This window comes from Hypoxylon trugodes, assembly GCF_022578975.1.
Source record: "Hypoxylon trugodes strain CBS 135444 unplaced genomic scaffold F4822scaffold_7, whole genome shotgun sequence".
NCBI classification, from domain to species: Eukaryota; Fungi; Ascomycota; class Sordariomycetes; order Xylariales; family Hypoxylaceae; genus Hypoxylon; species Hypoxylon trugodes.
In genome coordinates this window covers 1,952,103-1,978,241 of record NW_026250022.1, presented here as the reverse complement: position 1 = coordinate 1,978,241, position 26,139 = coordinate 1,952,103, and the positions used below count along the sequence as shown (strand labels likewise).

At 47.8% G+C, this 26,139-nt stretch overlaps 9 protein-coding genes across 9 annotated transcripts; 3 read left to right on the top strand and 6 right to left on the bottom strand.

Moving 5' to 3' along the window:
* The first annotated feature begins 27 nt into the window (after positions 1 to 27).
* F4822DRAFT_410804 (uncharacterized protein) lies at positions 28 to 2,412 on the top strand. The gene is made up of 3 exons (XM_051458796.1): positions 28 to 750; positions 835 to 1,051; positions 1,104 to 2,412. The coding sequence occupies exons 1-3, from the start codon at positions 526 to 528 to the stop codon at positions 1,853 to 1,855; spliced, it is 1,194 nt and encodes a 397-aa protein (XP_051312421.1). The 5' UTR covers positions 28 to 525; the 3' UTR covers positions 1,856 to 2,412.
* A 239-nt stretch (positions 2,413 to 2,651) lies between these two features.
* F4822DRAFT_410798 (GroES-like protein) lies at positions 2,652 to 4,368 on the bottom strand. Its single transcript, XM_051458795.1, has one exon. The coding sequence runs from the start codon at positions 3,808 to 3,810 to the stop codon at positions 2,794 to 2,796; it is 1,017 nt and encodes a 338-aa protein (XP_051312420.1). The 5' UTR covers positions 3,811 to 4,368; the 3' UTR covers positions 2,652 to 2,793.
* A 526-nt stretch (positions 4,369 to 4,894) lies between these two features.
* F4822DRAFT_322830 (uncharacterized protein) lies at positions 4,895 to 9,232 on the bottom strand. Its single transcript, XM_051455495.1, has 3 exons — positions 7,221 to 9,232; positions 5,964 to 7,167; positions 4,895 to 5,894 (listed from the first exon to the last, which is right to left on the bottom strand). Exons 1-3 carry the CDS (start codon positions 8,947 to 8,949, stop codon positions 5,114 to 5,116), a joined length of 3,714 nt encoding a protein of 1,237 aa, XP_051312419.1. The 5' UTR covers positions 8,950 to 9,232; the 3' UTR covers positions 4,895 to 5,113.
* Positions 9,233 to 11,021: 1,789 nt separating this feature from the next.
* F4822DRAFT_431516 (Arginase/deacetylase) lies at positions 11,022 to 14,561 on the bottom strand (the record flags this gene model as incomplete). The annotated part of the gene is made up of 2 exons (XM_051461488.1): positions 11,022 to 12,077; positions 12,126 to 14,561. The coding sequence occupies 2 exons, from the start codon at positions 14,559 to 14,561 to the stop codon at positions 11,022 to 11,024; spliced, it is 3,492 nt and encodes a 1,163-aa protein (XP_051312418.1).
* Positions 14,562 to 15,030: 469 nt separating this feature from the next.
* F4822DRAFT_322781 (nucleotide-binding protein) lies at positions 15,031 to 16,990 on the top strand. Its single transcript, XM_051455494.1, has one exon. The coding sequence runs from the start codon at positions 15,416 to 15,418 to the stop codon at positions 16,442 to 16,444; it is 1,029 nt and encodes a 342-aa protein (XP_051312417.1). The 5' UTR covers positions 15,031 to 15,415; the 3' UTR covers positions 16,445 to 16,990.
* Positions 16,490 to 17,458, bottom strand: F4822DRAFT_322775 (glia maturation factor beta). The gene is made up of 4 exons (XM_051455493.1): positions 17,156 to 17,458; positions 16,999 to 17,101; positions 16,789 to 16,922; positions 16,490 to 16,724 (listed from the first exon to the last, which is right to left on the bottom strand). Exons 1-4 carry the CDS (start codon positions 17,156 to 17,158, stop codon positions 16,536 to 16,538), a joined length of 429 nt encoding a protein of 142 aa, XP_051312416.1. The 5' UTR covers positions 17,159 to 17,458; the 3' UTR covers positions 16,490 to 16,535.
* A 541-nt stretch (positions 17,459 to 17,999) lies between these two features.
* On the bottom strand, positions 18,000 to 19,042 carry F4822DRAFT_322691 (uncharacterized protein). The gene has a single exon (XM_051455491.1). The coding sequence runs from the start codon at positions 18,789 to 18,791 to the stop codon at positions 18,117 to 18,119; it is 675 nt and encodes a 224-aa protein (XP_051312415.1). The 5' UTR covers positions 18,792 to 19,042; the 3' UTR covers positions 18,000 to 18,116.
* A 1,083-nt stretch (positions 19,043 to 20,125) lies between these two features.
* F4822DRAFT_322705 (Argonaute siRNA chaperone complex subunit Arb1-domain-containing protein) lies at positions 20,126 to 22,175 on the bottom strand. The gene is made up of 5 exons (XM_051455492.1): positions 21,659 to 22,175; positions 21,539 to 21,605; positions 21,467 to 21,484; positions 21,115 to 21,396; positions 20,126 to 21,061 (listed from the first exon to the last, which is right to left on the bottom strand). Exons 1-5 carry the CDS (start codon positions 22,047 to 22,049, stop codon positions 20,230 to 20,232), a joined length of 1,590 nt encoding a protein of 529 aa, XP_051312414.1. The 5' UTR covers positions 22,050 to 22,175; the 3' UTR covers positions 20,126 to 20,229.
* A 1,507-nt stretch (positions 22,176 to 23,682) lies between these two features.
* On the top strand, positions 23,683 to 25,854 carry F4822DRAFT_410762 (inositol polyphosphate multikinase). Its single transcript, XM_051458794.1, has 2 exons — positions 23,683 to 24,363; positions 24,443 to 25,854. Exons 1-2 carry the CDS (start codon positions 24,263 to 24,265, stop codon positions 25,590 to 25,592), a joined length of 1,251 nt encoding a protein of 416 aa, XP_051312413.1. The 5' UTR covers positions 23,683 to 24,262; the 3' UTR covers positions 25,593 to 25,854.
* The last annotated feature ends 285 nt before the right edge of the window (positions 25,855 to 26,139 follow it).

The window sequence follows — 26,139 nt, the reverse complement described above, 5'->3', positions numbered from 1 at the left end:
AGGGCGTACGAGTCCACGTTTACCTAGGTCTCAGAGAGCAGTTTTGTGAAGACCCAGTATTAGTTAAATTTATCGATACCGAGCTTCCAAAATGTTTCAATACTACCTCATGCAATACACCGCCAATTCCAAACTATTGATTCATAATACTTCGGAGTTATAGGTAGTACGAAGCCTGCACGTGGGAAGCTCAACACCGAGCAAGTGTAATATTTGGATTATCTTCCCACTGCCTAATTAAAGACATGGGACTCGTATAGATCGCAGCTGAAGAGCCCAAAATGAAGAGGATTTTCACGAAAAATGTGCCTACCTGCAGGTCCATCTGCCGGAAGCCACAGTAGGAACCCGCACCCGGTTCCAACCTAACGGCTGGATAGTTCGACCAAGACCTCGAGTGAGTGATAAACATAATGGAAGTGATATTAATAAATAGCAGTCCCTCATTCCTGATACTGTCGTTGTATAGGGTGTCTACGAAACATCTCTGTTCTCAGCCTTACCCCCCTTCCCAGGTCAACAATCATGTTACGCCACCTATTACACACCTTCGCATTGGGGTCCGTTGCGTTAGCAACGGACGCAAATATCAAGGCCCTTTTTGGCCCCTACTTATCACCTGGGTCAGAAATAGCTACTTCATCTGACCCTGGCTTCGTTGATGTAGTTTCTCCTCGCTGGACAACCTGGGAGACTCCTACGTTTCAGGCCGCTATCAAGCCGGCAAATGAAGCAGACGTACAGAAAATTGTAAGTCGAAATTGGTGTGATATAACGCCACTGGGCAGCAATAACGGATTTCTGCGAATCTGTACAACTAACAGCCAATACCAGGTTGAAATAGCTGGGAAGAACAACATACCGTTTCTAGCTACGCTCAACGGCCACGGGAACAATCTCAAGTACGCCAAATTCCAGAACGGCCTCAATATCAATCTCGCAAACTTCAACTCTGTCCGAGTAGATGCTGCAAGCAATAGGATGATCGTCGGCGGAGGTGTCACATTTGGAGACATATCCGATCCTTTGGCTGCTGCCGGCAAAGAGATCCGTTCGTATCACTATGTCATTATGCATTATCCAGCTAACCAGAGCCCAACCAGAAACCGGGAATGCAGTGTGTGTTGGGTTGATCGGGGCCACTATTGGTGGCGGCATCGGCACCATGCAGGGTCTACATGGGCTGGTCCTAGATGCTCTTGAATCTGTCCGCATAGTTACCGCCACCGGTCTCGTCGTTGCGTCCAAGTCAGAGAATCCCGATCTCTTTTGGGCGATCCGCGGTGCTGGCGCCAATTTCGGCGTCATCACGTCTGCCACCTACATAGTGCACGACGAAACTAATAGCGGAAGAGTAACTCTGGCTGATTTCGTCTTCCCTGTTGCGTCCAATCGGTCGATATGGGAACTTCTCAAGTCATATGACGACCATATCCCCGCTCCGATGGCCTTGATACCATCTATACAGTACAACCGCACCATTAACGAGACTTATATCAATGTTGGGCTGGCCTACTATGGTTCCCAAAGTGAGGCGCAACCGTACATAGACCAGGTTAATGCCCTACATCCGGGATCGACCACGATCCAGAACGTGACGACGGGAGAATTACACGAGATCTTCTCTGAGGGAGTCTGTGACAGGGGTAATCGCCACAATGTGTACTCGCTCGGGCTACGGACGACCGACAGCGCCGCGCTTGAAGAGACGTTGAGCGATTTAATACCCTTCTTTGAGGCGCATCCGGATTACAGGGGGAACTTCGCCATCCAGAGGTATGGCAACGCGGCTATGTTGCGGATACCGGATGACGAGACCGCGTACCCCTGGAGAGACATTAGCGCGTATCTGTAAGTCCAGCTCCGATTTCTCGTCCAACACAAATATGAAATGAGTACTAACGATCGACAGACTATTCGATAGTATCTACACTGATCCTAGTTTAGACGCGGATGTTGACGAGCTCTCGCGGACCGTTCGCTCCAGGTTCCAAGCCGTGAGCGGATTTTCCCAGCCACAGGTCTACCTCAATTACGACCATGGCGATGAGCCAGTAACCGAGACATTTGGTGCATCGAAATTACCCAAACTCCGCTCGCTCAAACAGCAATGGGACCCTAAACACTTGTTTGGCATAGGCAACCCCTTCAATTAGGAATGCGAACGAAACCCATGTTGAGGGGGTAACATGTTCTGTGCAAATATTTCGCGATGCGGTTGGCCGTATCGGCCTACCTTTGGGGTTAATGGTACCATCAGCAGAGGCAAGGAATACAAACTTGAAGATAAGATTAATTGTACATTATAACATACGATAGACATACCTACTTCTTAGGTACATAAAAGTCCGTTATTGTTTTTATGGAAGGAATGTTTTTGTGTAATTCTTTGTGCAAGTCAGCGACTACTTACGGTGATAATATTGTGTCATTCCAAGGCAAACTCCGATAAATTAATACGAAATTAGCGACGCAGTTTACTGCAACAAAAACCCGCTCATTTTAGCGCCTCCTAAGCCTTGCTAAAAAGTCAGGCTTGCCGAGACACCCGGTACCTGGGTACAGAGCAGATATCATGCTGCTCGGTTGGCCAAGCCGGCCGCCTACATACGTCAAGACTTTCTCTCATGAAGAAAGGTTTAGATGTACGATTTGAGGGGAAAACAGTTGTATTGCTTTTGCTAGGATGCTGACCAGCCTGCATCTAGGGCCATCTACTTATCTGCTACGTACACAGACCCCCTCGCGACCTTAGCTCACCGAGCACATCTATTTTGCTTTTTCTCCTACCCCTCATAGCGTGATGACCAACTTCTGAGCCGACACCTCACCAGACTTTCCTTTATCAATAGCATCTTGTACCTTCTCTAGACCATGGCCAGCAACCAGGGGCTTCGGTAGGGGCTGCCACTTCTTCTGGGCCAGAGCGGCGGGTAGGTACTGCTGGAAAATGATAGGACCAACCTCATTGTCCTTGAGGGTGCTACCGAAGACCATCTTGGCCGAAATTCCCTCAGGGACATCATTGGGCTGCATGGCGCAAGCCACAAACTTGGCACCCTGGCTCTTAGCTACCACCTCGAAGACAATCTTTTCCGATCCTAGCTGGATGGCGTAACCACCAGCACATTGTTTGCCCTTGAAGGCTTCAAGTAGGTCTTGTGTAATGGTTTCGCTGTGGTAGTCGAACACGCGGGAAGCACCGATGCTCTTACAGTAGTCGAAGTTCTTAGAGGAGGCGGTCGTGAATACTTCGTAGCCGGAAGCAGCAGCCAATTGAATAGCATTAGTACCGACACTAGACGAGCCAGCCCAGATTAGGATGGTCTTGCCGTTAGGCTTTGGGGTGACGCTCGGGTAGTCGAGTGCAAGGAAGTTCTTTTGGTAGAGACCACAGGCCGCAGTAGATATTCCAAGTGGTATCACAGAAGCTTCGGTAAAGTCTAGATCGGCTGGAATGGGTGCGACGATGCCGGCTTCTAGGACTACGTAGTTCTGGAAGCCACCCGCTCGAGGAGCGAATCCGGCTGCGAGACCAAGGACGCGATCGCCCACCTTGACGTTGTTGACATTGGGGCCAACCTCAGTGACGGTGCCAGCAACGTCACTTCCTCCGATGTATGGGTATTTCAACCAAGAGAATAGCTTCTCTCCCATGATCTGGATGTACCAGTCCATAGGATTGACAGCTGTAGCGGCTACCTTGACGACAACCTCGCCATTTCCAGCAGTTGGGTATTCGGTGGTTTCGATGGTGAGGGGGTGAGCTCTAGCCGAGGGGAGCGAAGCAGCTTTGTTGATAGGTGCCATCTCGAAAGTCCTTTGTTCTGTGAATTGTAGGTGTAGTAAAGCTGTAGTTGTAATTGTGCAGGTTGTACGTTGTGTTTGCAAAGACGAAATGGTCGAGCTTTTAACTGAGGGGGTTTAAAGATCTAGGGCCGGGAAGATCCTTACAAGCAGATATGTCTCCGTCTAAGTCTTACCAAGTTCCAGATAATGGGCATCTATTTGATAACATCACGCTTTAGAACATATGTATATTTGATACGTATCTAATCCAATTGCGGGACGGTAAGATAGACAAGCCGGCGGGACCGGAATAGTCAATGCCGAATAATTGGCTGAGGAGAACGTCTAGGCTTCTTTGTGCTACCCATCAGCCATCATTCCCCTCATCAGATGAATACCGAATCAAACAAACAAATACACAGCATTACTATGTGCGGATACCTAAGTGTGTTTGCTAAGCTGAATTGTCAAAGCTGAAGATAGCTCCGGGCGGGTATGTCTTATTTCCAGGAATAAGCTCCGATTATATCCGGTCATCTTAACTCCCTAGAAGGGGATACATGGGATACCCAGGTAGGTACGTAAATAAAAATAAAATAAGATAAAATCGAAGTACCTCAGGGGAATGTCGAGATCAACATCATATATCATATTTCAGATATAGTAGAAAGACCGTCGGGAGTCGTCATAGTTATGCCTAGTTGTATGCCTCATATCCGGCTCGAGACCCGGGACGCCCAGGCCGGTCCGTCGACCCACCCTCGATATTGCTGCGCATTCTCGGAGTAATTTTGCCGGACTTCGTGGCCTCTTTGATGTTATCTGCATGCGGTAATATGCTCGAGAGAAAATTGATTCCCGCCATACATACCGCTATGATCTTCATCTTAATGATACTTAGAACGCCATGATTACGACGCCGTGAAACGTCGGGGAGCTCTTTGTCCTGGCCTCGGGCGCGAACCTACATTGGCCCTAACGCTAAAATATGCGGTACGCCGTCGAGCGCTTCGATCCAATACATAGGTAGGTACCACCTAGAATGCCGCTAGCCACTGATAAACATATGCGTATGAGTAGGGCCGTGCTACATGGGCTCGGATCCCGAATGAGGGACTTGTAGAGCAGAGTGAGGTTGTTTCATTACCTATCATCCAACCATCCCTTAGCTATCACTCAATATAATACAGGTAGATATCAAAAAGTGCAATTCAAAGCATCAACGCCTACCCTAAAAGAATAAATGCTACTACTCCCAAATGGTATCTAATATGCTGAAAGAAGAATAATCATAACCGCCACCACCCTTCCTATATTTTTTCGATTAAGGCTGGAAGCCCGATTCGCCTAGACCACTATTACCACCTCCTATATGCAAGGGATCCAGGTTGCTCAATGACACCCCGCCACCTAAGTCCGGATCCACATCTTGCAGCAAGTCATTCATCTCTTGGTCAGTGAAGTGGAAATCCACGTCCATATCCTCCGGCAGCGTGGCGAGCGCCGCATCCGACGCGCCGGGATTCGAAGCCGCCGTCACCGCCGCGATATCCGCTTGCGTCAGAGGCGTGCTTACACCCATACCCGCGGCGGGATCTGGAAGTCCGGCGGCCCTGACAGCGGCCTTGAAGCGCTCGAGTAGGATAGGGTCATCGCAGCTCGTTTTCTGCATAGCCATGATCTGACGCCCTCGTTCTCGTAGCGCATCATCGCTTGGAAACACACCTGTGCGTCCAACTTCGCGACGCACGTACTCAGTCAATCCGTTCTCGAGCTCACGGCTGCAGAATACTTTCGCGGGGGCTGGGAAGCGGCGCGTGAAGCTTCGTAGGAAGCGGTTGGCGGTACTCGCCGCCGGCTCAAATGGCTTTGCATCCTCGCGGATGAATACCGTGGGATCTGCGTCTAGAGGCTCGATCGTGGCTGTTGGATTCGGCGCTACGTATGGTGGCGCGAAGCCTGTCCCGCCTTCTGATGGCGCCCATGGTTGATTTGCGGTGCTGCCTAGGCCAGGGCCGTTATCTCCTCGTAGAATTCCGACGTCCCGCTTAAAGCGTTGGAGCCATTCGAAGTTGTCGGCTGCGGTTTGGTTCCATGGGTCGTCGCTGTTGTGGTAAGGTTAGCTCTAGATCGTAGCAGAAGTTTGCGGCATGGTAAGTTGACTAGTCACTTACTCATCGTAGATCAGCCACCGTGCTTGGTACTGGATTTCTTCGTCGGTCGGCACGTGCCGATTCGGATTATTAGGAGACATGGTTGTTGCTACGAAGCGACTGAGTCCACGGGCCAAGCGGCGGTAACAGTTTGTGTCGTTAAGGAAGAAGGGACCTGTTTTGATGGAATTATTGTTGTTATCGTTGGCGGTGACGTTGAGGTTACCGCTAGGTGCTTGTTGGTGGTCATCAAGGGATGGTAAATTGCTGAATAAAGGACCAACATATTGGGAATCCCTTGCAGGAGTCTGCGCCTGCGGTGGGGACTGGGACTTTTTATGGACCGCCGGGGAGTTGCTCGATGCGGAAGCCGTAGGAGCACGATTAGAAGGGTGTCTCTGTCTGAAACGAAGAAGCCAGTCCTTATCATCTGCTGCTGTCTGATTCCATTCGTCGTCGCTATCGTAGATAATGATGCGGGCATTCCGCTGCAAGTCGGCATCCTCGGGTTCAATTCCCATTGACCTCTGGCTTTGAAGGTACTCACCGAGTTCTTGCTCCAACCTACTGTAGTTGTGGATGGTCGAATCGATAGTCTTGGGATCCTTAGACCTTAGATTGACGTCACCCACGTCTTCGCTACGCGGTAGATGCGCCCGTTGCCTGAAGTTCTCAAGCCACTTTGGAGATCCGTATATCATGCGAAGCATCCAATTCGCTATATCTTCCATCGGGTTACCCGACTTTTCTTCCATTCTACCAATGATGCGACAAGCTTCGACTTGAAGTTCATGATCCATGGCCGTTAGGCCTAATAGTTGCTTGGCCTTGACAAAATCCTGCATTTGTTTTTCGAACTCGCATCCCTCAAATATATTATCTCTGCCGTTAATATGAAGCGATGTTAGCCGGTTATCCGACTGGCTCCGAATTGGCCGTAACGCAGCATGCAGAGAATTCTCTTCCGAGGAAACGATCAGATCACGGAGCCAAGATGACGGCTCCCATCGGGATTGTCGCGAGTGGGCCTGTGACTCGAAAATGATGGCACAAGCCTCTCGTTGTAACTCATCATCGGTCGGCGTTTTCCCCGTATCCGCTGCACGGACGGAAGTATAATGCTGAAGCTCCAACTTCAGGAGTTCATAAGCACTTGTCGGCGTCGTAGGTGTACCGCTACTGGCTCTATACGGAAGAGGCGTATTTCTTTCGTCGTGAATTAAATCTAGGATTAGGAATTAGTAAGCTGCGTGGGTGAGAAGCATAACGGTCTCTCACAAGGTGGGATGGAGTTTTCAACCATCTCAAGAACGGGCGCTTCAAAACCCCAGTCACCCTTCCAGTCAGCCATAGTGTTACCGGTCTTGAAATGCTCGGCCAAATGGTCAACTCTGATTGTCCAACTATCGAGTACGATACCACAGAAACCGCATCGTGATCGAATCTCGGGAGACGCTACTCGCCACCTATCCATTGCCCACGAAAGAAACTTGACATTGTGCACAAGTTTAAGGTGTTGGCGGAGATGATCCTTCCTATAGAATGTTCTCTCTTCTTGTGTTCGCTCGGTGCATCCAGAGTAGTTATGGGATTCGATATGAGCGTCGTTCGGATTTACTTCGCCGCAAAAGACGCAGCTCATCAGGCCATTCTCATGGTTGATAACCTTTGGTCCCTCAGGCGAACATATCCATCGCTCGAGGGACAGGTGCAACGATTTCTCGTGCCGCTGCCAGTCATGTTTGGTTCTAAAAGTTTCGGTACAGAAAGTACACTGGAAAGTTTTCAGTGGTTGGTTGAGACTTTCGTCGGCTCGTTTAGGGGGAGCTCGTCGACGGCGACGTCGTCCCCGAGTTCGAACGAATGATGGCAAAGAACCGAGTGAACCACGCGATTTGTTAGAATACGCGGATGCGAAAGAACCACCACTCGAGTGGGAAGTGCCAAGACTGCTAGCAGACGACTGATTGCACAATGATCTACTAGATCCATCGTCTGAATAGTTGGACACGTAAGGACTGTTACGTCCAGATCCAGAGGTTTGTGAGTATGAGGAAGAAGCCGACACGGCTCGAGCAATAGCCGCGACAGAAGCCGGTTCGTTCTCGGGCGGAGAGTTCGCCCAACGTTGCAAAGGGTTCATGCTTTCAAACAACGCTGGTGTGCCTCTCCGTTGAGGAATATCGATAGCTTGGACGTATCCTCGGCCGATATGAGGGGATGTCGCTCGGGTAGGTTGGATCTTGCCCCGACGGCGGGCATTTGCTAGCCAGTTAGTAATCTGTGTCTTATTAAGACCAGTAATCTTCTGTAGGCCTTCTTTTTCCTCCTCGGTAGGATACGGGTGTCTACTATGCGTTGACACCCAGTTTTTTAGGATCTTCACAGACTCGCGAGAAAACCGCGCACCAATCTTGGGCATTTGCTGAGGCTTTGGCGATGGCTGTTTATCCTCAGCAATAGCATTTAAACACGATCCCGGCGGCCCCGAGGTAATAATAGCAGCCAATTCATCCTCGTGGAGGATAGACGTCTCTGGTCTATCGCCCATGATGGGCCAAGGATTGGCGGGGAAAGTTGCACCCGCCTCAGCTGTCAGATTATTCTCTTGGGGCCCAAAACTGCATTCACATCGCAACGCAACACAGCTCGTACAGTAACCCTTGTATTTACCTTCGCGGATACGCTTGCATTGGTAGCCACCGACAGCACAATGGGTACAAGGGGCCTCTGGAGTCTCCCAGTACATTTCTAGGTCTGCAGCACATGGTTCCGGTTCAGGGAGAGCCGTCAAGTCCATCTCCTGCGGCATCTGGGTGGACTCGAAGTGCTCGAGGGCCCAGTAGGACCAGTCATCGCCATCAACGTCTCCAAAGACCAAGTCCATGTTAGGTTCGTCTGACGAAGGAGGAACAGCATCAATGGGTACGACGGGTACGCCCTCCGACGTAACTACCGGATCAAAATCGGCGCCACCTCCGGTAGCGTCCCAATTGATAAATTCCATCTCTTCCGGCTGGTCGTGGGTTTGTCGTTTAAGGGCGTGACCTGCAGAGAATTACGTACAGCTAGGGCGTAACAGTCAACGGGAAAGTAAAGGGCGCCAGTTTCGGTTTAATGTGTCACATCCGATCCGATCTCAGCAAAGTCCTAGGATGGAGGAAAAAGTATAAATTAAACAGGAGAAGACCGGATGGTTAGTCAAAAAAAGGGGACGCGTGCCTATTAAGGACGCAAAGTAGTCTGGGGAAGGATACAAACCAACCCGACTAGCTTTTTAGGGGTCGAGAAATAAGCACGGCGTTGGATTGGGGGAAAAGGAAACTAAAGCACGCGACAAAGGTTTTTTTTTTCTCTTCTGTCCTTTTACTCCTCATGAGATAGATCTGCGGGAGTTATGGTAACGCGTAATAGGAATATGCTTTGCATATGCTGGCTCCTCCGCTTGTCGCTAAGGCCGGATGCAAGAATAATGAAGATCATCGAGCGGAATAAGAGTCATCGTCCGTCTTCTTCAGTCAACTCTATCACGATGGCCGCAACAGCCAGTTCCGGTCTCTGCTGACAGCGCCGAATGTACCCATGTAATATGTGGAGCGCGCGCCCTTGGGTTGACGAGCAGGGCGTTCGTCAAAAAAAGGCGGGGAGAAAGGTGATTTACTATTGGTTACTAGTCGTTCTCACTCGCATACTACTGCAACGGTGTATCTGTCCAGCTCCGTTTACTGTGCGGCGACAGCCGAATCAACTAGAGTACACCGCCAGAGTCGTTGCTTAGCTGATACATGTACATATCTTGACATAGTCGCATGGGGAGGTATCATTGCATATAATTAAGACTTTTCTAGAAGATACACGGAAAGATATTGTAGGATCGCGGTCCCGAACATGGTTGAGGTGGGAGTAGAGGACACAGTGGTTTGGAGCGGGAAATGGATCTACACTTGTATAAATTCCCACCCGCTGGCGGCATAAACTTCACAATGCGTATGACACTAACATTTTCACACTGTCCTCTGAATCGTCATAACTTAGAGATCTTGGCCAATGACAGACGTAGTATTAATTATTAATCAACTCATTTCGTAATATAGCACGACCTTATCACATATAAGTTTACTTCGGGAAACCCGAACTTTGCTTTTTCTTTCATGCCTCGGTTCATATTGCCATGTAATGCGTTGATATCTTTTATTACACGTCAAATTAAACCACCAGGCCTCAAAAACTCATGAATATTTCCAAATGTTGCCGATGGCTGGTACAATGACTGAATATGCCATGCAGCTATTTGAAACTAGATTCAATGTTTACATAAAATAGGATCTATCAAGTACATCTACAATATAATGGCAACTTGGCTCGAAATCATCATTTCGCTCACTCTTTAACTAAATAGCAACATCAAACGACTTCAACCTGCCACCAACCAGACATAGGAAATTCATTGGATAAGCCCACACCACTGAAGGAGAAGCGTTATTTTCCTCAAAAGACTCAAATCATTAAGAAAATACTGACCTAAGAAACTAGTGCTGCTTGAATAGGAGGTTAGTTGCTTATACTCAATAAGACTACTCTGCGATTAACTCTAGCTAAGAATTAGTGTATAATGCTTAGTATGAGTTGGGCACCGGCAACTGTGATTGACAACCTGAGTTTTTATGCAAGTGCATAACAGTATAACAACAATATCGACATCCAAATGACGGCCGCACGATAAGACTCAACACACATAATCTTTATGTAAACTATCATTACGGCGACAATAGCGACGACTTATATATTCTCCTACCAGAAACGACATGAAGGTACAAACATAAAAAGGGGGGCATGAACATGTAACGCATCACCCATCCGCAAAGGACTAACAGTGGCTGCGTAGAAAAGGGTATCGTAAGAATTGGCCTGAAGTAACAGAAACCCCTGAAACGAAGAGATAACAAAAACCCTCCTTTAACGCCTCCTTGCCTCATTACACATGAAAATCTGATAAATTTCCGTCATTGGTGTTTCTTAAAAGGGAATGCTGACAGGAATTTGCAGACAAATAGTCCGTCGGAACAATACATGATTCGCCTAATGGTGTTGGGGTGTCTCGGGTATTTCCCAAACGCCTTGATCCGCGCCCTCAGTCTTTTGCTTAGGTGCCGGAACGTTGTCTTTTGACATCAACCAACTATCAGGTGCGCGTCGCGCCGCAAAAGGAATGTTTGATGTAGGAGTGAACCCGTGTCCCCCCCTTCGAGCTGGACTCGCGGGCACTGATGAAGCACCGTACGCGTGAAACTGGGTCTTACCCTGTTGAACTGGTGTGTCGGTGTTGGGCTCGAGGATTTGGACCGGACCAGAGATCGGTAGAGTGCTTGGTGTCGGTCCATCAGGTTGATATGGTACGAAGATATCCTCAGCTTCTGGACGAGGTCTAAGCGGGGAATTTGCGGGGAAAGGCATCTCGTTGGGTTCTGTCGGCGTAAGAATAGTCGGTACGTTTGTTGGACTAAATGGTCGAATGTCGCGTCGGGGCGACAAGCTTTTGCCCCGGTTGTATTGCGTGGTACGAGGTGGCGGAGGAAGCATAGCGCCTGATTCATTCCCATTTGCAGCCTCTACAATAGGGTCGTTCTCAAGAAGGGGAATAGAAACGGGGGCACCTCCTACTGCCCTCATTTCCTGATTAAGATCTTGTTGCTCCGCTGCCTTTCTTTCAGCCTCGGCCTTTTGCCTAGCTTCTTTCTTCTCTTTGGTCAGAACATTAATCTTGATTTTCTTCATTCCGTTCGTTATCTTTTCTAATTCGCTCGCCGGATCTGATGCTGGCCCGGTCGACTCTCCAGATGATCCTACCGAATGTTCCTTCTTTAACGGCAGAGAAACACCCTCAGTCTTAGAGGAAACAGTTCTTGGTTTCCTGGGGGCCCGTGTGCTCTCTTTCCTAACAGGCGCCGCCGGTCGAGTCTTTTTAACATTTATTGTGGATGCCTGTGTTCGCACGCTCATAGACGATTCAGGTCGTATACTTTGCGCGGTACTAGGTCGCGGTATACCGCCAACTGCGTCATTAGCTGTAAGTAGAGACACTCCGCCGTGATGCTGAGTCGATCCGTTTTGTGTGGGGATGCCGCGGGCAAGTGCCTATAATTTGTTAAAAAAGCGCTTAGTTTTGGCCTTAGGGTATCTGACCTTTTCCGTAGCGAGAACCGTCGAGCCTCCAACTGTTCTCCTACGTGATTTGGGGTCGTCGTCAACATAGCTAACTGGTTTTCTCTCTCGCAACGACTTTCTCACACCAGGGGCAGTCGGAGGAGGCATTGTCTCGTCACTATTTGAGCTCTGCGCAAGAGATTGTCGCTCTCGTCTAGCTTTGGCTGCCACGGCGTTAAGCTCCTCAACCCTACAACTGTCGATTTGACGATGACTTGGTATAAGCAACTTGCTTAACTCGTGAGCTGCTGCTGTCCAAGGCACATCAGGAGGGGGGGGACTCGGAGGTCGGGAAATTGGCATCTGAGATGCAAGTCCGGACACACTCCGTCGTACTTTTGTGGGATCTACTGCCTTCGCGCTCGATGCTTGGGTTGGGGAAGAATAATTACCAGGTGTGAAAGTCCGAGCCTTCTTAGGCTGCTCGAAAGGTGCGGTCATAGCGGCATCGAGTCGATCAAGTTCGGAAGCTGACCACCAAGTTGGGTCATACGGAAATCCTGGCACCTTCAATTTCATCTCGTTCTCCGTCAAGGTATTTCGTCTGCTGAATGATCCAATTCTATTGCCCATCTCATAACCGAGTCCACTAGGAGTTTCTTCTTTGGGCAGTAGGGGTTCGTTACCAGCTAGGCCACTCAGATGACTGAGAACGCCTGAGCATAAAGCTCGATCACTATAGCCGCCCTCAAGAACGCTGATGACCCGGCCATCGACGCCTAGCCCTTCCTCGGATGCGATTCTAACAACATCTCGAGTAAGGCGAGCATAGAATTCGGTCGGAACGTTCACTTTATGACGTTGCATTCCTCCGCTTTCCCACTCACTGGCATCGAAACCGGCGGACAGAAAGATTGCGGCTTTAGGCACCTGACCTAAACCGCGATATCGTTCAGTCTGTGTTCGTAGGAAGCACCGGGCCTTCTCCAAAAGAATCGTGTATTTAGACTGGTACAGTTTCCAGAATTCAACATCTGATTTCCACTCCTGCAAGTGGATATTCCAAATAGATTGTCCATGGGCGTTATCCACACATACACTAGCGTTCCTGACTTTGTCTTCGTCGCCGTACTCGCAGGGGAAGGAGTTGATATCGTGCAAACTGAAATATCCAATGGCAGTTCTTTTCCAAGCCGATGAGTTCTTGGCTGCTGTGTGGCTACGCTTGTTATGATCCCATGCGATAGCCTGAGATCCGTCTCCGTGATGCAAGTCGAAGTCAATGATAGCGGCGTGCGTTAATCCATGGTTCAGAAAGCCATGCATAATGCCCACTTGGACATTGTTGACCCAGCAGAAGCCAGAGGGGTACGACGCAGAGCAATGATGACCAGGAGGACGTACAGCGACAAAGGCACGATTGTGAGACGAAGCAGAGAAGACTTGATCAACAGCTTCACAAACAGCGCCAAGTGCTCCTTCAAAAGCATTCAGAGATTCCGCGCACAAATAGAGATCCCCCTTATGAAGCTCTTTAGGCGAGCCCCCATGCTGGCTTTTACTCGTATTGGGTCGCTGCAACTCGTTGTTATTAAGGGCAAGCTTCGCTTCGGCAGAGTCACACATAATCTTAAGTTCTTCCATCCATTTGTTTCCATGAACATTGGTCACAGCTGCAGAGTCCAGAGCTACAGCGCGATTGGTCTTGTGGATACGGAAGGGGATGTTGGGAAGCGATTTGGGATCGAGTCGAGGGTGGATTGGGTATTTCCCATCGCAATGTCGTTCTCCCAATCGTACATATGCCATTGATAGACCAAGCACGCTAGCTTGGATTCTTTCGGGACGTTCGACGATACTGGCCAAGTCGGCCTTAGTTGCGCGTTGTCTTGAGTAACGGTGTCCGTAGCAAGCATCGTTTAAAATAACTATCGTCTCTGAGTGATGCTCTGCTTCGTCTCCGTGGAGCAATTCAAGCTCATTTTGCATGTATGTGCTTGCCACTGAGGCAGCAGTGGGAGCGGGTTTTTCCTTAAATTCTTCCATTCCCTGCATTGAGCCATTCAACGGCGACCTAGAACCAGAAGGCGACAACAAGTGAGTGGAGCTTCCTCGGCGGGAGGGGGCACGACTCGGTGTGACTCCACTAGAGGAGTGTAAAGAATTCATTGAAGTCTTTCGTAGCAACGTAGGTGTTGCGGACCGAGACTGCGCATTTAGTCCATTCGCACTAGATCGGTGAGCAAGAGTTCGAGGGGGTGTTCCAGTCCTAGGGGAACCAGAAGACAGTCTTGCCCCTGGAAATTTTGGCGCATTTGAATTAGGGGAAGTAGACAGACGAGAGGTTGAAGAATTGGAAGGGGAAGTGGAAAGATTCAATTTGTTTAAGGAGCGTAGTAGTTCGCGATCTTCGTTAGAGGTTCTTGTCGAGTCTTCCAGCCTTGACTGAGCTTGAATGCGCCCAGGGAAATCCATAGTTTCACTGGTGAGGTCATTCGTATCTTTCTAGTAATGCGGCTACTTTTTCTTGAATAGAAATGTATCGGCGTCGAAATTCGTACATGCGCATATGCAATGCGCTTGTTAAAGCGAATTTGTCGCCGAGATGGATGTTGAATCGTAGAATTGAAAGGGGGACGGTTTATCGTTAAATTATCATTAAATTCCGATTGTAGTTGTAAGTTTACGTTCGCACTTTCATTTCATTTCTTTTGCATAAAACATAAAAGTTTACGGCGCGTCGCGTATTTGCTTTTTAGTTGACATAGCGCTAAATATCACGTGTTTATACTGCTGGCAGGGTCTCACCAGCAACAAATGACCATTAATTACCCCGCTATTTCTGACGTATTTATGCATTCATTAGTATGTCCATTGATATATCAGTGTGCTTAAAACATTCAATTTTCTCAAAGTGAGATTAAATTCATTGTTACATAATATTCAGCGCCTAATGTATCTAAAACTTAATGATTCACAATTCAATTGTGAAAGAGTTTCTTCTTAAGGGTTCATCCTTGAAATCATAGCTCATAAAGTGATGCATGTTTACGTAGATGTGAAAGGTGCTGTGGCAATCTTGCATATATCTGCCCCACTAAAAGCGATATCGGGAGCGTCCTTACCTGATTCAGATTATCGATAGCTATAGTGAGGTTCTATCCGCATCTTGCATGTGCATCGTTCTCTTTTGTCTTCTAGATTTCTAAGCAACATACGAATTCGCCCATGCCTTAATATTCCGATACGCCGTTAAATAGACAACGCCGCAATTACCGCTCCAACACAACCCTCTTCGCTTACGTTAAAAATATCGAAAATTTGCGATAATGGCGCCTTCATTAGAAGAGCCTGAACCCGTCCAAGACGTTCTCGACAACCCTCTCAAATCACGACCCCAACTCGTCGCTCCCGAACCCGAACACTGCCCAGGACCCGAATCCGAAAAAGCAGGGACAGCAGATTCATGCGCCGGATGTCCAAATCAAGCAATATGCGCCTCGGCACCCAAAGGACCTGATCCAGACATACCACTAATATCAGAACGCCTGTCGGGAGTTCAACACAAGATCCTCGTTCTATCCGGTAAAGGTGGCGTAGGCAAGAGTACTTTTACCAGTCTCCTCGCGCACGCTTTCGCTACCAACGATGACATGACTATCGGTATAATGGACACGGATATATGCGGACCGAGTATACCGAAGATGATGGGCGTCGAATCCGAGACTATACATATCAGCAATACGGGTTGGTCGCCCGTCTGGGTTGCTGACAACCTTGGCGTCATGAGTATACAGTTCATGTTACCAAATCGCGACGACGCAGTTATATGGCGTGGCCCTAAGAAAAATGGTCTAATTAAACAATTCTTAAAGGAGGTAGAATGGGGTAACATGGACTTTTTACTAGTTGACACACCACCAGGCACGAGCGACGAACATTTAAGCGTTAATTCCTTCCTGAAGGAAAGCGGTATCGACGGCGCTGTTATGGTCACAACACCACAAGAAGTGGCACTCCTTGACGTACGAAAAGAGATCGATTTCTGTAAAAAGGCAGGCATACGAGTGTTAGGTCTAGTAGAGAACATGAGCGGATTCGTGTGTCCGAAGTGCACCCACGAAAGTCAAATATTCAAAGCAACTACGGGAGGTGGCGCAGCTTTGGCGAAAGAGATGAATATTCCCTTTTTGGGTGAGGTGCCATTAGACCCAAGGATAGGGATGGCATGCGATTACGGAGAGAGCTTCTTCCAACACTATCCCGACAGCCCGGCATGTAAGGCACTCAAAGGCGTCGTAAGAGGTGTTGCGCGGGAGATAGGTTTAGATGCGAAACAAGTGTTACCCGATGACTGAGATACACAGATAACGCCACCTCAGTAGTATAATCTAGCTACCTATGGTGCAAAGACAATATCCATTCAATATGCGCCGTACTAGGGGCAGCCTATTCGGCGCTCAACTTCTTCGGGATATCTTCCAAATCCTCAGCATTCTCGAGATCGAATACCTTACCTACCTCGGCCGTATTCCGCATCAACTCCTTCGCGCCCGCGTACATCATGCGGCTCTCGGCATTACACGTGTTGGGGAGGTAATACAATAGGACGTACGGTACGGATAGACGGCCGGATGGCTACAGCACGGTTAGCAACCTACCGCATCCCGATCTAAATGGTGGTAGGGAGAGGTAGTCATACAAGAGTTAGAGGGTAGCTTAGTAAAATATAACGCGGCGTATTGTCAGGCAAGTCGTCGGCAATCTCGTCGAGAGATTTATACACTACTTTGTCTTCATCTTGCTTGATCTCGTATGTTTTCTTATCGATGTAGTCTAGTCATATCCGTAACATATCAGCATTCGTCATAAGTACCACGAGCGGAAGAAGTATGTAGACCGACGTACATACAAATAACACCTTGAGGGCCGCTGGCTCGCGACGTAGTTAATCGAAACTTGCGCAAATGATCTTTCGTCTCTTGTGAGAACGTGTAGAGTCTTGCTTCGGAACTCTAGTCTATAGTCAGCAATACGAAACCAAGTTGGGGTAACTTCATAGGGATTACCATCTTGACTTGGTCTCGCGTCCACAAAGTCCAATGGGTCTAATTTGATACCTCGAAAGATAAGTGCAGGTGCGATAAGCTACTCGACTACTAGAATGAAATAAAAATAAGTAGGAAAGTACCTTTCCGTCGGTACTTTGCCTAGCCGGAGTAGTACGTGGAAGCTGCAGTGTCACGGAATTCAAAGTCAGTCGATTCTAAGCCCCGAACCCCGCCCCCGCCATGACGAAGAGCGACGATCTTTTTGGCTTAGCTAAGCTAGATCTTCGCTAATAAGCTCTCAAATAAAGAACTTAGAGAAAACATCTACTTTCTAATTCATGTAACTAATAATCTAGTGATTGTGATTCACTTTCATATCCTATTAAACTAACGATTCTAACCTCCTAATTTGACATGTCCTACACTGACTAATGATACGGGACATTTATTAGATTGACTCGGGCCACAGTTTCTATGTCCTTGGGTTAATTGAGCAAACTCAGCCAAACCCATCATCGGCACACAATGATGTCTGGCGTCTCCAATTAGAATATACAATGCGTATTCTATATTCAATGGCAATGCTATTATATACGTTATAATATTATGAGACCCCCAGATATTCACATTGGGACTATGGACGTACTTCGCCGAGGCCCATAAGGTGTACATCAACCCATCCAAGTCATAACGGTATTGATTCCAAGGGTATAATGATTTCAAGTCGTCCGCCAATAACTCCATCTTCACGCTTATATCACAACGAATGCGACCGAGAAAAGCATAGTGCAGCTTGGCGGGTTTATGTTATTGCATCTGAACGATTTGAGGGTGATAGGCAAAGCAAGTTTTCACTGATATTGATAATTCGTTTATTTCATCCGAGCTGGCTCTGGTGGCGGCGGTGGCCCTTGGGGAATAAAGCCAGGAGGATAAGTCCCTGCGTACGGCGTAGACCATGATGGAGGCGGGTACATCATCATCGCGGGGCGGTCGCTATTTCGGCGCTGGGTCTCGACGCATGCACGAACAAAAAGTGTAAAGTGTATAAGCCTATTAGCCGGTTAGCAAGATACCACGAAAATCGATTGCGACGGGATAGGGGTGAGCCAGACCATAACAAGGCAGTAAACGCAATAAGGGATCGGACGGTCGAAGGATAGGACGGGGCATTGATATGGTCGCGATAGTCCTCGGGGCAGTAGTACGACGTAATCGAAGTGGTCCGCCCCCCGTAACTAGAGACCATAGTAATATTCTGGGTAACGAAATCGGGAGAACGTGGGTTGCGCGGCCATTCGTTACAATATATGAGGGCGCGGGAGACGCTTCTCCACAGCGAAACTGCGAAGAAAACTCCGAGGATCATGACCAGGAAGATGACGAGTTGCGCCCCAACATGCGCCCCCGGGTGGATTCCCCGGCCGCATGCACTCTTTCGTCTGAAATAAAGGGTTACAAATTCTGCGATATTCCAGGCTGCTGTCGCCGCGGAGATCGGTATCAAAAGCATTCCCACGCCCAAGGTTCCATCCCATGATGTCGCGACGCTGAGCCCGATGACGACAATGCAGAAGATCAAAGACAATCCTTGCATAACTAGTTTGGCGATCAGCCAGCGCCGGCTGCTCGCCGATGTTGGGAGGTATTCCATCGTAGATCGTACGCCCTCCCAATTGCTTCCAGATCTAAACGCGCTTCCTCACACACGTATGATAGGCCTTCGAATAACGTGGTCTAACAAAATGCGGCGCCACCAATTATTATTAATGAAAGAATATAAAAAAGAGCGTGATGGAGAAATATACGTATTATGTATAAGTGAAGCGGCAGAATTAGAAAAGAACAATAAATGAAGAAAAGATCGACAGGAAATAAGATCGTGGAGAGAAATGCAATACCCAAGACGGTCGCGGCTTTTGAGAAAAGTGAGTGAAAAAAACAAACCAAAACTCCTACTCGTCCCATTCTTTTCGGTCCGCGCCGAGAAACCGGTTAGATCCAATTATATTTATCGTTCTACCATCCGGAAATGACCTCTACCAGACCCGCCAAGGTCTTGGGTGGGAATGTCGAGCTTAGATCTCGTACGTAGCTAAATTGCCCGCCTAGGATCATGGGCTGGGGTATGGGTATTAGCACGATATATCCCTCCCCCCTAAACTAACATACCTAGGTACTATATCACTATAACTCCATCTATAATATGCCACCCTGTAGCGGCCTCGCCTGCCTAACGCAGAACGCTGGACGCAGCTTATCTGCTTAAAAACAGAGCCCAGCCAGCAGAACCAAAGCAAGCCTCACCGGCAGTGAGGAGTCGGTCAAGTTTCATCCAAACAATTTTCCTATCTCCGATCACTTTAACTTATATACACTATATCCCCAACGGGGGGACCAACAACGAGGCAGGATTATGTATGCACGTTGGGCAAACGTGACAAGAACGCCCAGCCCGTGGCAAGAGAATGGCCAAGGTCTTGGAATTTATAGCCTTCTTAGGTGCCTAGGTAGGCAGCGATGCGGCGCGGGCTCCTTGCGCCAAGGAGATAAGCGGCACGGTTTCCCTCGTCAATGCCCCTCCTCGCCTCGTCTCCTACGCAGGAATTGCGGTGTCGGAAAATGAAGCGCATCGAGATCTACAGCTTCTAAATCTTCACTTTCATCATGAAGTTGTTAAAAAGGCTATCAAGTAATACACGGGCGGCGATGATCATACGTATTTATCATGCGCCCTCTAAGCAGTGTAGATACACGTTAGGAGAGTGATAAAGCCTATCCTCAACTTTCATCAAGGCGAGAGGTCGCCTTGGACTTGCACTAAACACACGAGTCAATAATCTAAGGCCAATAGACTTATCGCATCGAAATCTCATCGCATTCATTGCCTTGCGGCTGTCTCTACCTGGGTATAGCAAATCATGCCTAGCGCCTCATCTCGTGTCATAAGTATCCGATCCCATTACTGCATATCGGAACCGGATGTATCGTAAGATGTCGTGACTCGTACTTCATGGCCCTTATTCGAGCTCGAGTGCCTCCGTCGTCACCCTTATCAATTTACAAAGCTCAGCAACACACCTTCAATCCGCCTAAATATCCTCCGAGGCAAGCGCCCTCTCCTCTGCATTGGGATTCGAGGCTGACGGGGGAGGGCGAGTGTTGGGAACGGGATCTTTCCAGTTTTCCATCAACATCTGTGGTAGAAATTGGTCGAATGAGACGCGAACATCTCGAACTTCTTTGATGAAGCGAAGACCAATGTTGAGTTCGCATACGACGAGGGTCGTTTTCATCCCCTTCTCAAACTTGGAAAGTAGATCACTTTCAAGCAAATATTGCTCCGGCTCTGCATTAGGGTCATCCGTGCGACATTGATCGTCACAGCCGTGATCAATAAAAGAAGGTTTCAGCACAATGACTCCTGCCGGTTTGCCCTTACCCGGATGGCCAAGTTCCTTTAGTCGTTCTTCGACCATCTGGACATCTTTCTGGTGAGGCTGAGTGGTACTGACTATCTGATACGTTTCTTCCTTTGTATCAACTACATGGATAGTAGTGGGATCCTCGGAGTCAATAAGCTTCCTCTTAATCTCATCATCCAATAGTGAAGAAAAAACCGTAACGCGAAATGTGACTAAGTTTTCGTAGGCTTCGCCTTCGTTAGCGTTGTCCACTTGTCGGTCGCAAAACAGTGAGTTGGCAGTGGCGTTGAAGTCGCCGGGGAGTGCGCGATATATCTCGTGAGTAAGACGGAGCTCAATAGGGGCAATATCACAGATACTCCTAGCAGCCAAGATGTCGTCGGTATATTCCGGGCATGCATCATGCATCAAGACGTAATTGAGGAAATTCTTTACGGTTTCTGCCGCCTGTCGGTTTGCAGGTTCGTCGTACATGTAGATACTAGGTATGGTACGAGAACTGCTGCCTGTTAGTCATCCCATTTGGATCCAATTATATGAATGATGACTTACAGGAAACCCTTGACTATGCCCTCGAAATCTATGAACCAATGATCTGCTTGCGCAGGATCATAGAAACGGGTTCCACTGTTACCAACAAAGTCTGTGGCAGTCATCTGGCGGATCTCATCTTTGTCCGCCCCCTCTAACGCCTCACGATCATCAGCGAAACCAGTAAACTGACGTGGGGATGAATCAATGCCACCAAGCCATAGGTACTTATTGAATACCATAGAACGTTCACTGTCCATTCGTCGGCTAGCTCGGTAACGTTGGATGCATTCCTCGATGCGGCTATGTTAAGTGGTTAGCCATTGAAGTTCCATTAAATAACCTACATGGGCTTGATGTTGGTAAAACATACTCAGAAAATACTCGCGACCTGCAGTACTGTTGTTAGTTGCATTTATTCAAAAATCAATTTATCGAAACTTACGGGCTGTAGACCACCTTCTTCTCCTCGGCCGCTTCGGCAGGGGTCATGGGAGCATCGGCATAGAATTCTGTGCGAGTGTTAGACACAACCTCGCTCTACGTGGTCTCGTACAAGACTAACCTTCAAAGCCAGTAACGTTCTTACGAGCGGCGCCACCCTTCTTCTTTCGCTTCTTCTTCTTTTTCTTGGCATCGGGTTCACCATTGGGCTGAACATCTCCTTCAGCGCCATCGATAGGCTCATCTACATCTTTTGAGTCTGCGCCTTCAGTAGCGGGGGCATTATTGGCGTCTTTCTCATCACTGCTGAGCTCGTCGCATTCACGTTCAGGTGAAAGAATCCCAGTAGCTGTAACAGTAGTTGTTCCCTCGTGATGTGCGTCAGACTGACCGCTGATTGATTCGCTCGTAGTCGTAACCGTGTTGAACCCGTTGGCCTGTGGAGATGAGCTTTCCGTAGTCACTTGCACCTTACCAGATTCGACTGGCGAATCTGCAGGTAGATCTGCCATGGCGATAGAAAATTCGCTAATGCTGACAAGTCACCATGGGGCTGAATTCGTATTAGTATGTACCTAAATACGTTGTATGACCCGGCGTTCTGGGAAAAATAAGAGAAACAAGGCAGTGACCTGAGGCTGAGGGTGAGATGCATAAAAAGGTGATGACTAGCGTTGATGAGGCCAGCTGCACCTGCCTTTATTTGAGCTGTTCTTTCCTAATTTAATAGGAATAAAATCTCGTAAGCGAAGCGCTTGACCTGAATGACGAGTGGAAAGAACATAGGGAAAGAACGATATCAATATCTTGATGCAGACATGGATTACCCAGGCATGACCTACCCACCGAAAAATACGCCGGATTATAAATATCAATATCAAGAAAGAGTTACAATAATGAAAATAAACTGCGGCTCTTTTCTTTCCCTACCTATCTTAATTAGGGTTATTGACCGATATCCTTTTTGGGTAGGCAGGTGAGGTTGATGCTGCTAGAAGATAGGGTACATTAGGTAGGTAGGTTACCTAAGTGTTGCTTCTTAGGTTATTTTCCCAATATTGACCTTAGGTATCGAAGGCAGACCACAAACCATTGTAGTACATGCTTTGGGTTGCTGCTAGGTAATTACTCCTTACCCAAACACACAGACTGAAACAATCATGCTTCAAAGACAAAATTGAGGCCATTGGCAAACACTAACTGTTTGTCATACCCACAGGTATGCAGTCGACCACAACGTGACGTGTTGTAGTAGCATGTTGTAAAACCCTAGAGCACAGGCGAAGGGGGGAATAGATATAGCATGTCTAAGACGGAACAGCGTGAGAATCTTGTGCGGCAATAGATATGATATATTTATTGTGATACCTGAATACTGTACTCACATACGATAGACACGTCCTCCCGTGATCCTCCAACGGCTATTTCCATTCGGAGTTAGGTTTGGGATCGTGCCGTCGCGTGGGCGTGATCGGATTTCTCGCATCAGTCCGTCTCACCCACGTCTTCTAAGAATCTAAAAAGGCGACGTTCGCACTCGGACATGATTTATCTCCAGTCACTACCTAGACACTGCCCGCCCTCATCGTCAGGGGAACCCAGAAGATCCGAATAACAAAGCCCCAATTACACAATTGAGTACGCGAGTGATCGACGAATGGATTGCGATTATTAGATAAAAAAAATCGGTTGGGGGAAATGCCCTGCCGCTATGCGTGACTCAATTAACGTGGGCGGCGAAACGATGCTCAAGGCAGATTAAGACGAATTAACATCTATGGATGGGGAGAATTGTTGCGACAAGAACAGATGTGAAGGGGCTTAGCCAGTAATAATTTGATAGTATTTTCACCTGGGGCTTTGTCCCGCCACCGCCCTATGTACCTAGAAAAAAAGTGGAAGTGCCGTTCCATCCGTATAAGGCAGAGCTGAGTACTAGCGCTCTTACTGGTTGAGTAGCATCGCCATTACCTTGATATAGGTCGTGCATACAGCTCTGGAATCTTGTTATTTGGTACATATTGCTGCTGCGGTTGAAAAATGGCTTGCGCAATAATGCAGCTCCTTTAACCTTGTTCGCGGGTTGCTCCTGCTGAGGTCGCCCCCCCCCGCGGTACGCATGTAGCCTTCTTAGGAGTACCTACTTAGGTACACAATGAAGTACTTAAATGAACATGGATATAGCTGACGTGCGCAGGCGTAGGCGGGCTTCGTCGCTTCCATCTGGGCACCTAAGTTTTATTCAACTGTGGATCTTAGTCGGATACTAATGTTCGAAGCTTCAAGGGTCCCGAACCTTGAGACATGGAAATTTCCAATTCTGGTACTCGCACCTTAGATCCTTCCACTCCTATTGTTGCCTTGTCCCACCATTGTGATATTAACCCTCCCTGATTCCTCAATGAATCAACCTCTGACAACTCTAACAATACCTCACACGTGGTCTAAATGTTATCATGTAACATAACCTCGACTCCTATTATTCGACAACAATCAGTTCTTGTTCGCAAAACTTGATTTCTTCAAACTATTGTGTTGTGCATTCGATCAACCATTCATTCATCATCGAACTAAGCCCACATGTCCACATTCCATCTTTGTCTTCCATCTATCAGTTATTAAATCCCCAGGACAGCCAAAGAACCTATCACATTTTAAAGCATACAGAACAAATAGACCAATCATCAATCGCTCCCACCAACGTCGCCATTATTAGTCGACAAAAATGTTAGTTTCTCGAGACACCGGCAAAAGTGCCGGTAGTAGAGAAAGAGGAATGCCCAAACCGGACGATCTAAAAGATTATAATTACGCAGTTGCTGGACAGTGAGATATACCCATATATGATTATTTTTTATTTTTATTTTTTAATTAGCTCGATTATACTGATTTTATCATTTAATAGCGCTGGAACCATGTGCGACGCAGACGGCGAATTATTTATTAAGCCTTGCACGCAATCCGAGGTCGAATTTTACGAATCGGCGCACGCGCAACACCCAGACTTCGCAGAGATTATGCCCCTATACGTAGGAACTTTATCACTAAACGAGGCCACCGACCAGGCTATGATACACGCGCAAATACCCAACCTAGTCGAACATGCAGATATCCCATTTTCCGTTAAGGAGGAAATCCAGTCCCATCTACATCTCGATGACCGATCGTCTATAGCCGAAACGCCCGTCGAAAAAGAAATCATTTCCGACAATGTCAAATGGATACCCAACAAGGCGAGAAAGATCGTGACAGACCGAGCAGTAGTATTAGAGAACGCGTCTTTTGGCTACAAGAAGCCGAACATCATGGATGCAAAGTTAGGCATTCGATTATGGGCAGATGATGCCCCTTCGGAAAAGAAAGATCGGTTTAACAAAATTACCGAAGAGACAACCCACAAGAATTTCGGCTTTCGAGTTGCAGGAATGAGAGTCTACAAGGGGTCTACAGATGAAGCAGAGCTGGACGAGGAAGGCTTCAAGATCTATGACAAGGATTGGGGTAGGTTCTCGGTAAACGACGATAACATTGTCAACTCGTTTAAGAAGTTCATCTTTAACGAGGCCGCCGGTATCGACAAAGAACTTGGCAAGACAATCGCGGGTGCATTCGCCGAGGATCTCCGAAGAATACAAGAAATACTCGAGAAAGAGGAGAGTCGGATGTATTCTTCTAGCCTCCTGTTCGTATTCGAGGGAGATGGGGCAGCATTAAGAGAAGCCATTACGGAGAAGAAGGCTATTGCGGAGAGAGAAACCAATGATGCCATCGTATTAGAACACAAAAGAAGTTCTACGCGAGCACCAGTCTCTAACCTTAGAGTGGATAGTGGCATCGGTATGAGCGAAGAAGAGCTCTGTGAGTCCGTCGATATAGAAGCTCTTGACGAACTAGAAGACGACGATTCGGACGAGGAATTCGAGCTTCCACACATTTATACCCTGAAGCTTATCGATTTCGCACATGCGGCATGGAAGCCAGGCCAAGGACCGGACGAAAATGTGTTGCTCGGCGTTAGAAGTCTAGCTAAGATTTTCGAAGATATGTCGGAGTAACACGCTCGCACGAGAAGGGGGTCAGCATGGGAACTAGAGGAATAGAGAGTCGCAATGGACGATTCAGCATATTATTAGCATATCTACTGCATGCATGGAATGAACAAAAAAGTGCCCAAGTGGCGTCTCAGGGGATTGGATTTCCGGAGTTATGCCCTCAAGATACCCATTACAATTGCATCCTGTCTTGAATATTACATATAGAGAATCATTCCTCATAGGACTCCTATTTACGATCGCAATGAAATTTATATCCCCCATCTTTACAAACTTGGATGATTATATAACTCACTATATAGGTGTTTAGTACCTAGATAGTGAATAGTCGTAGCTTGATACACATACCCTGATGATGCAGCGACAACAATTAATTTGTTCATTGGTTGCAGTGATTACCCCACGCTTCCCCCGTGAAGTACCTGCATAGGTACAGCTGGTTGCCCCGCCATGGAAGCTGCAGGGAAGGCTGATAGACCCACTGCATTTAGTGTTTGGTACGGTATCTACTAGGCCTAACCTTAAAATACGTAGGGACCTACTATAGGTA

Bases quoted from the DNA above. Each gene is read 5' to 3' on its own strand.
- F4822DRAFT_410762 (XM_051458794.1), top strand. From the start codon at position 24,263: ATGTTAGTTTCTCGAGACACCGGCAAAAGTGCCGGTAGTAGAGAAAGA. The intron at 24,364-24,442 runs GTGAGATATACC...ATCATTTAATAG, and splicing joins AATTACGCAGTTGCTGGACA to CGCTGGAACCATGTGCGACG.
- F4822DRAFT_322705 (XM_051455492.1), bottom strand. From the start codon at position 22,049: ATGGCAGATCTACCTGCAGATTCGCCAGTCGAATCTGGTAAGGTGCAA. The intron at 21,606-21,658 runs GTTAGTCTTGTA...ACACTCGCACAG, and splicing joins GAACGTTACTGGCTTTGAAG to AATTCTATGCCGATGCTCCC. The intron at 21,062-21,114 runs GTAAGTCATCAT...AACAGGCAGCAG, and splicing joins GGCATAGTCAAGGGTTTCCT to TTCTCGTACCATACCTAGTA.
- F4822DRAFT_410804 (XM_051458796.1), top strand. From the start codon at position 526: ATGTTACGCCACCTATTACACACCTTCGCATTGGGGTCCGTTGCGTTA. The intron at 751-834 runs GTAAGTCGAAAT...AGCCAATACCAG, and splicing joins AAGCAGACGTACAGAAAATT to GTTGAAATAGCTGGGAAGAA. The intron at 1,052-1,103 runs GTTCGTATCACT...GAGCCCAACCAG, and splicing joins TGCTGCCGGCAAAGAGATCC to AAACCGGGAATGCAGTGTGT.
- F4822DRAFT_322691 (XM_051455491.1), bottom strand. From the start codon at position 18,791: ATGGAATACCTCCCAACATCGGCGAGCAGCCGGCGCTGGCTGATCGCC.
- F4822DRAFT_410798 (XM_051458795.1), bottom strand. From the start codon at position 3,810: ATGGCACCTATCAACAAAGCTGCTTCGCTCCCCTCGGCTAGAGCTCAC.
- F4822DRAFT_322775 (XM_051455493.1), bottom strand. The intron at 16,923-16,998 runs GTATGTACGTCG...GGATATGACTAG, and splicing joins CGGCCCTCAAGGTGTTATTT to ACTACATCGATAAGAAAACA. The intron at 16,725-16,788 runs GTATGACTACCT...ACCGTGCTGTAG, and splicing joins TAAGCTACCCTCTAACTCTT to CCATCCGGCCGTCTATCCGT.
- F4822DRAFT_322781 (XM_051455494.1), top strand. From the start codon at position 15,416: ATGGCGCCTTCATTAGAAGAGCCTGAACCCGTCCAAGACGTTCTCGAC.
- F4822DRAFT_322830 (XM_051455495.1), bottom strand. From the start codon at position 8,949: ATGGAATTTATCAATTGGGACGCTACCGGAGGTGGCGCCGATTTTGAT. The intron at 7,168-7,220 runs GTGAGAGACCGT...TCCTAATCCTAG, and splicing joins TGAAAACTCCATCCCACCTT to ATTTAATTCACGACGAAAGA. The intron at 5,895-5,963 runs GTAAGTGACTAG...TTACCACAACAG, and splicing joins CGGTGGCTGATCTACGATGA to CGACGACCCATGGAACCAAA.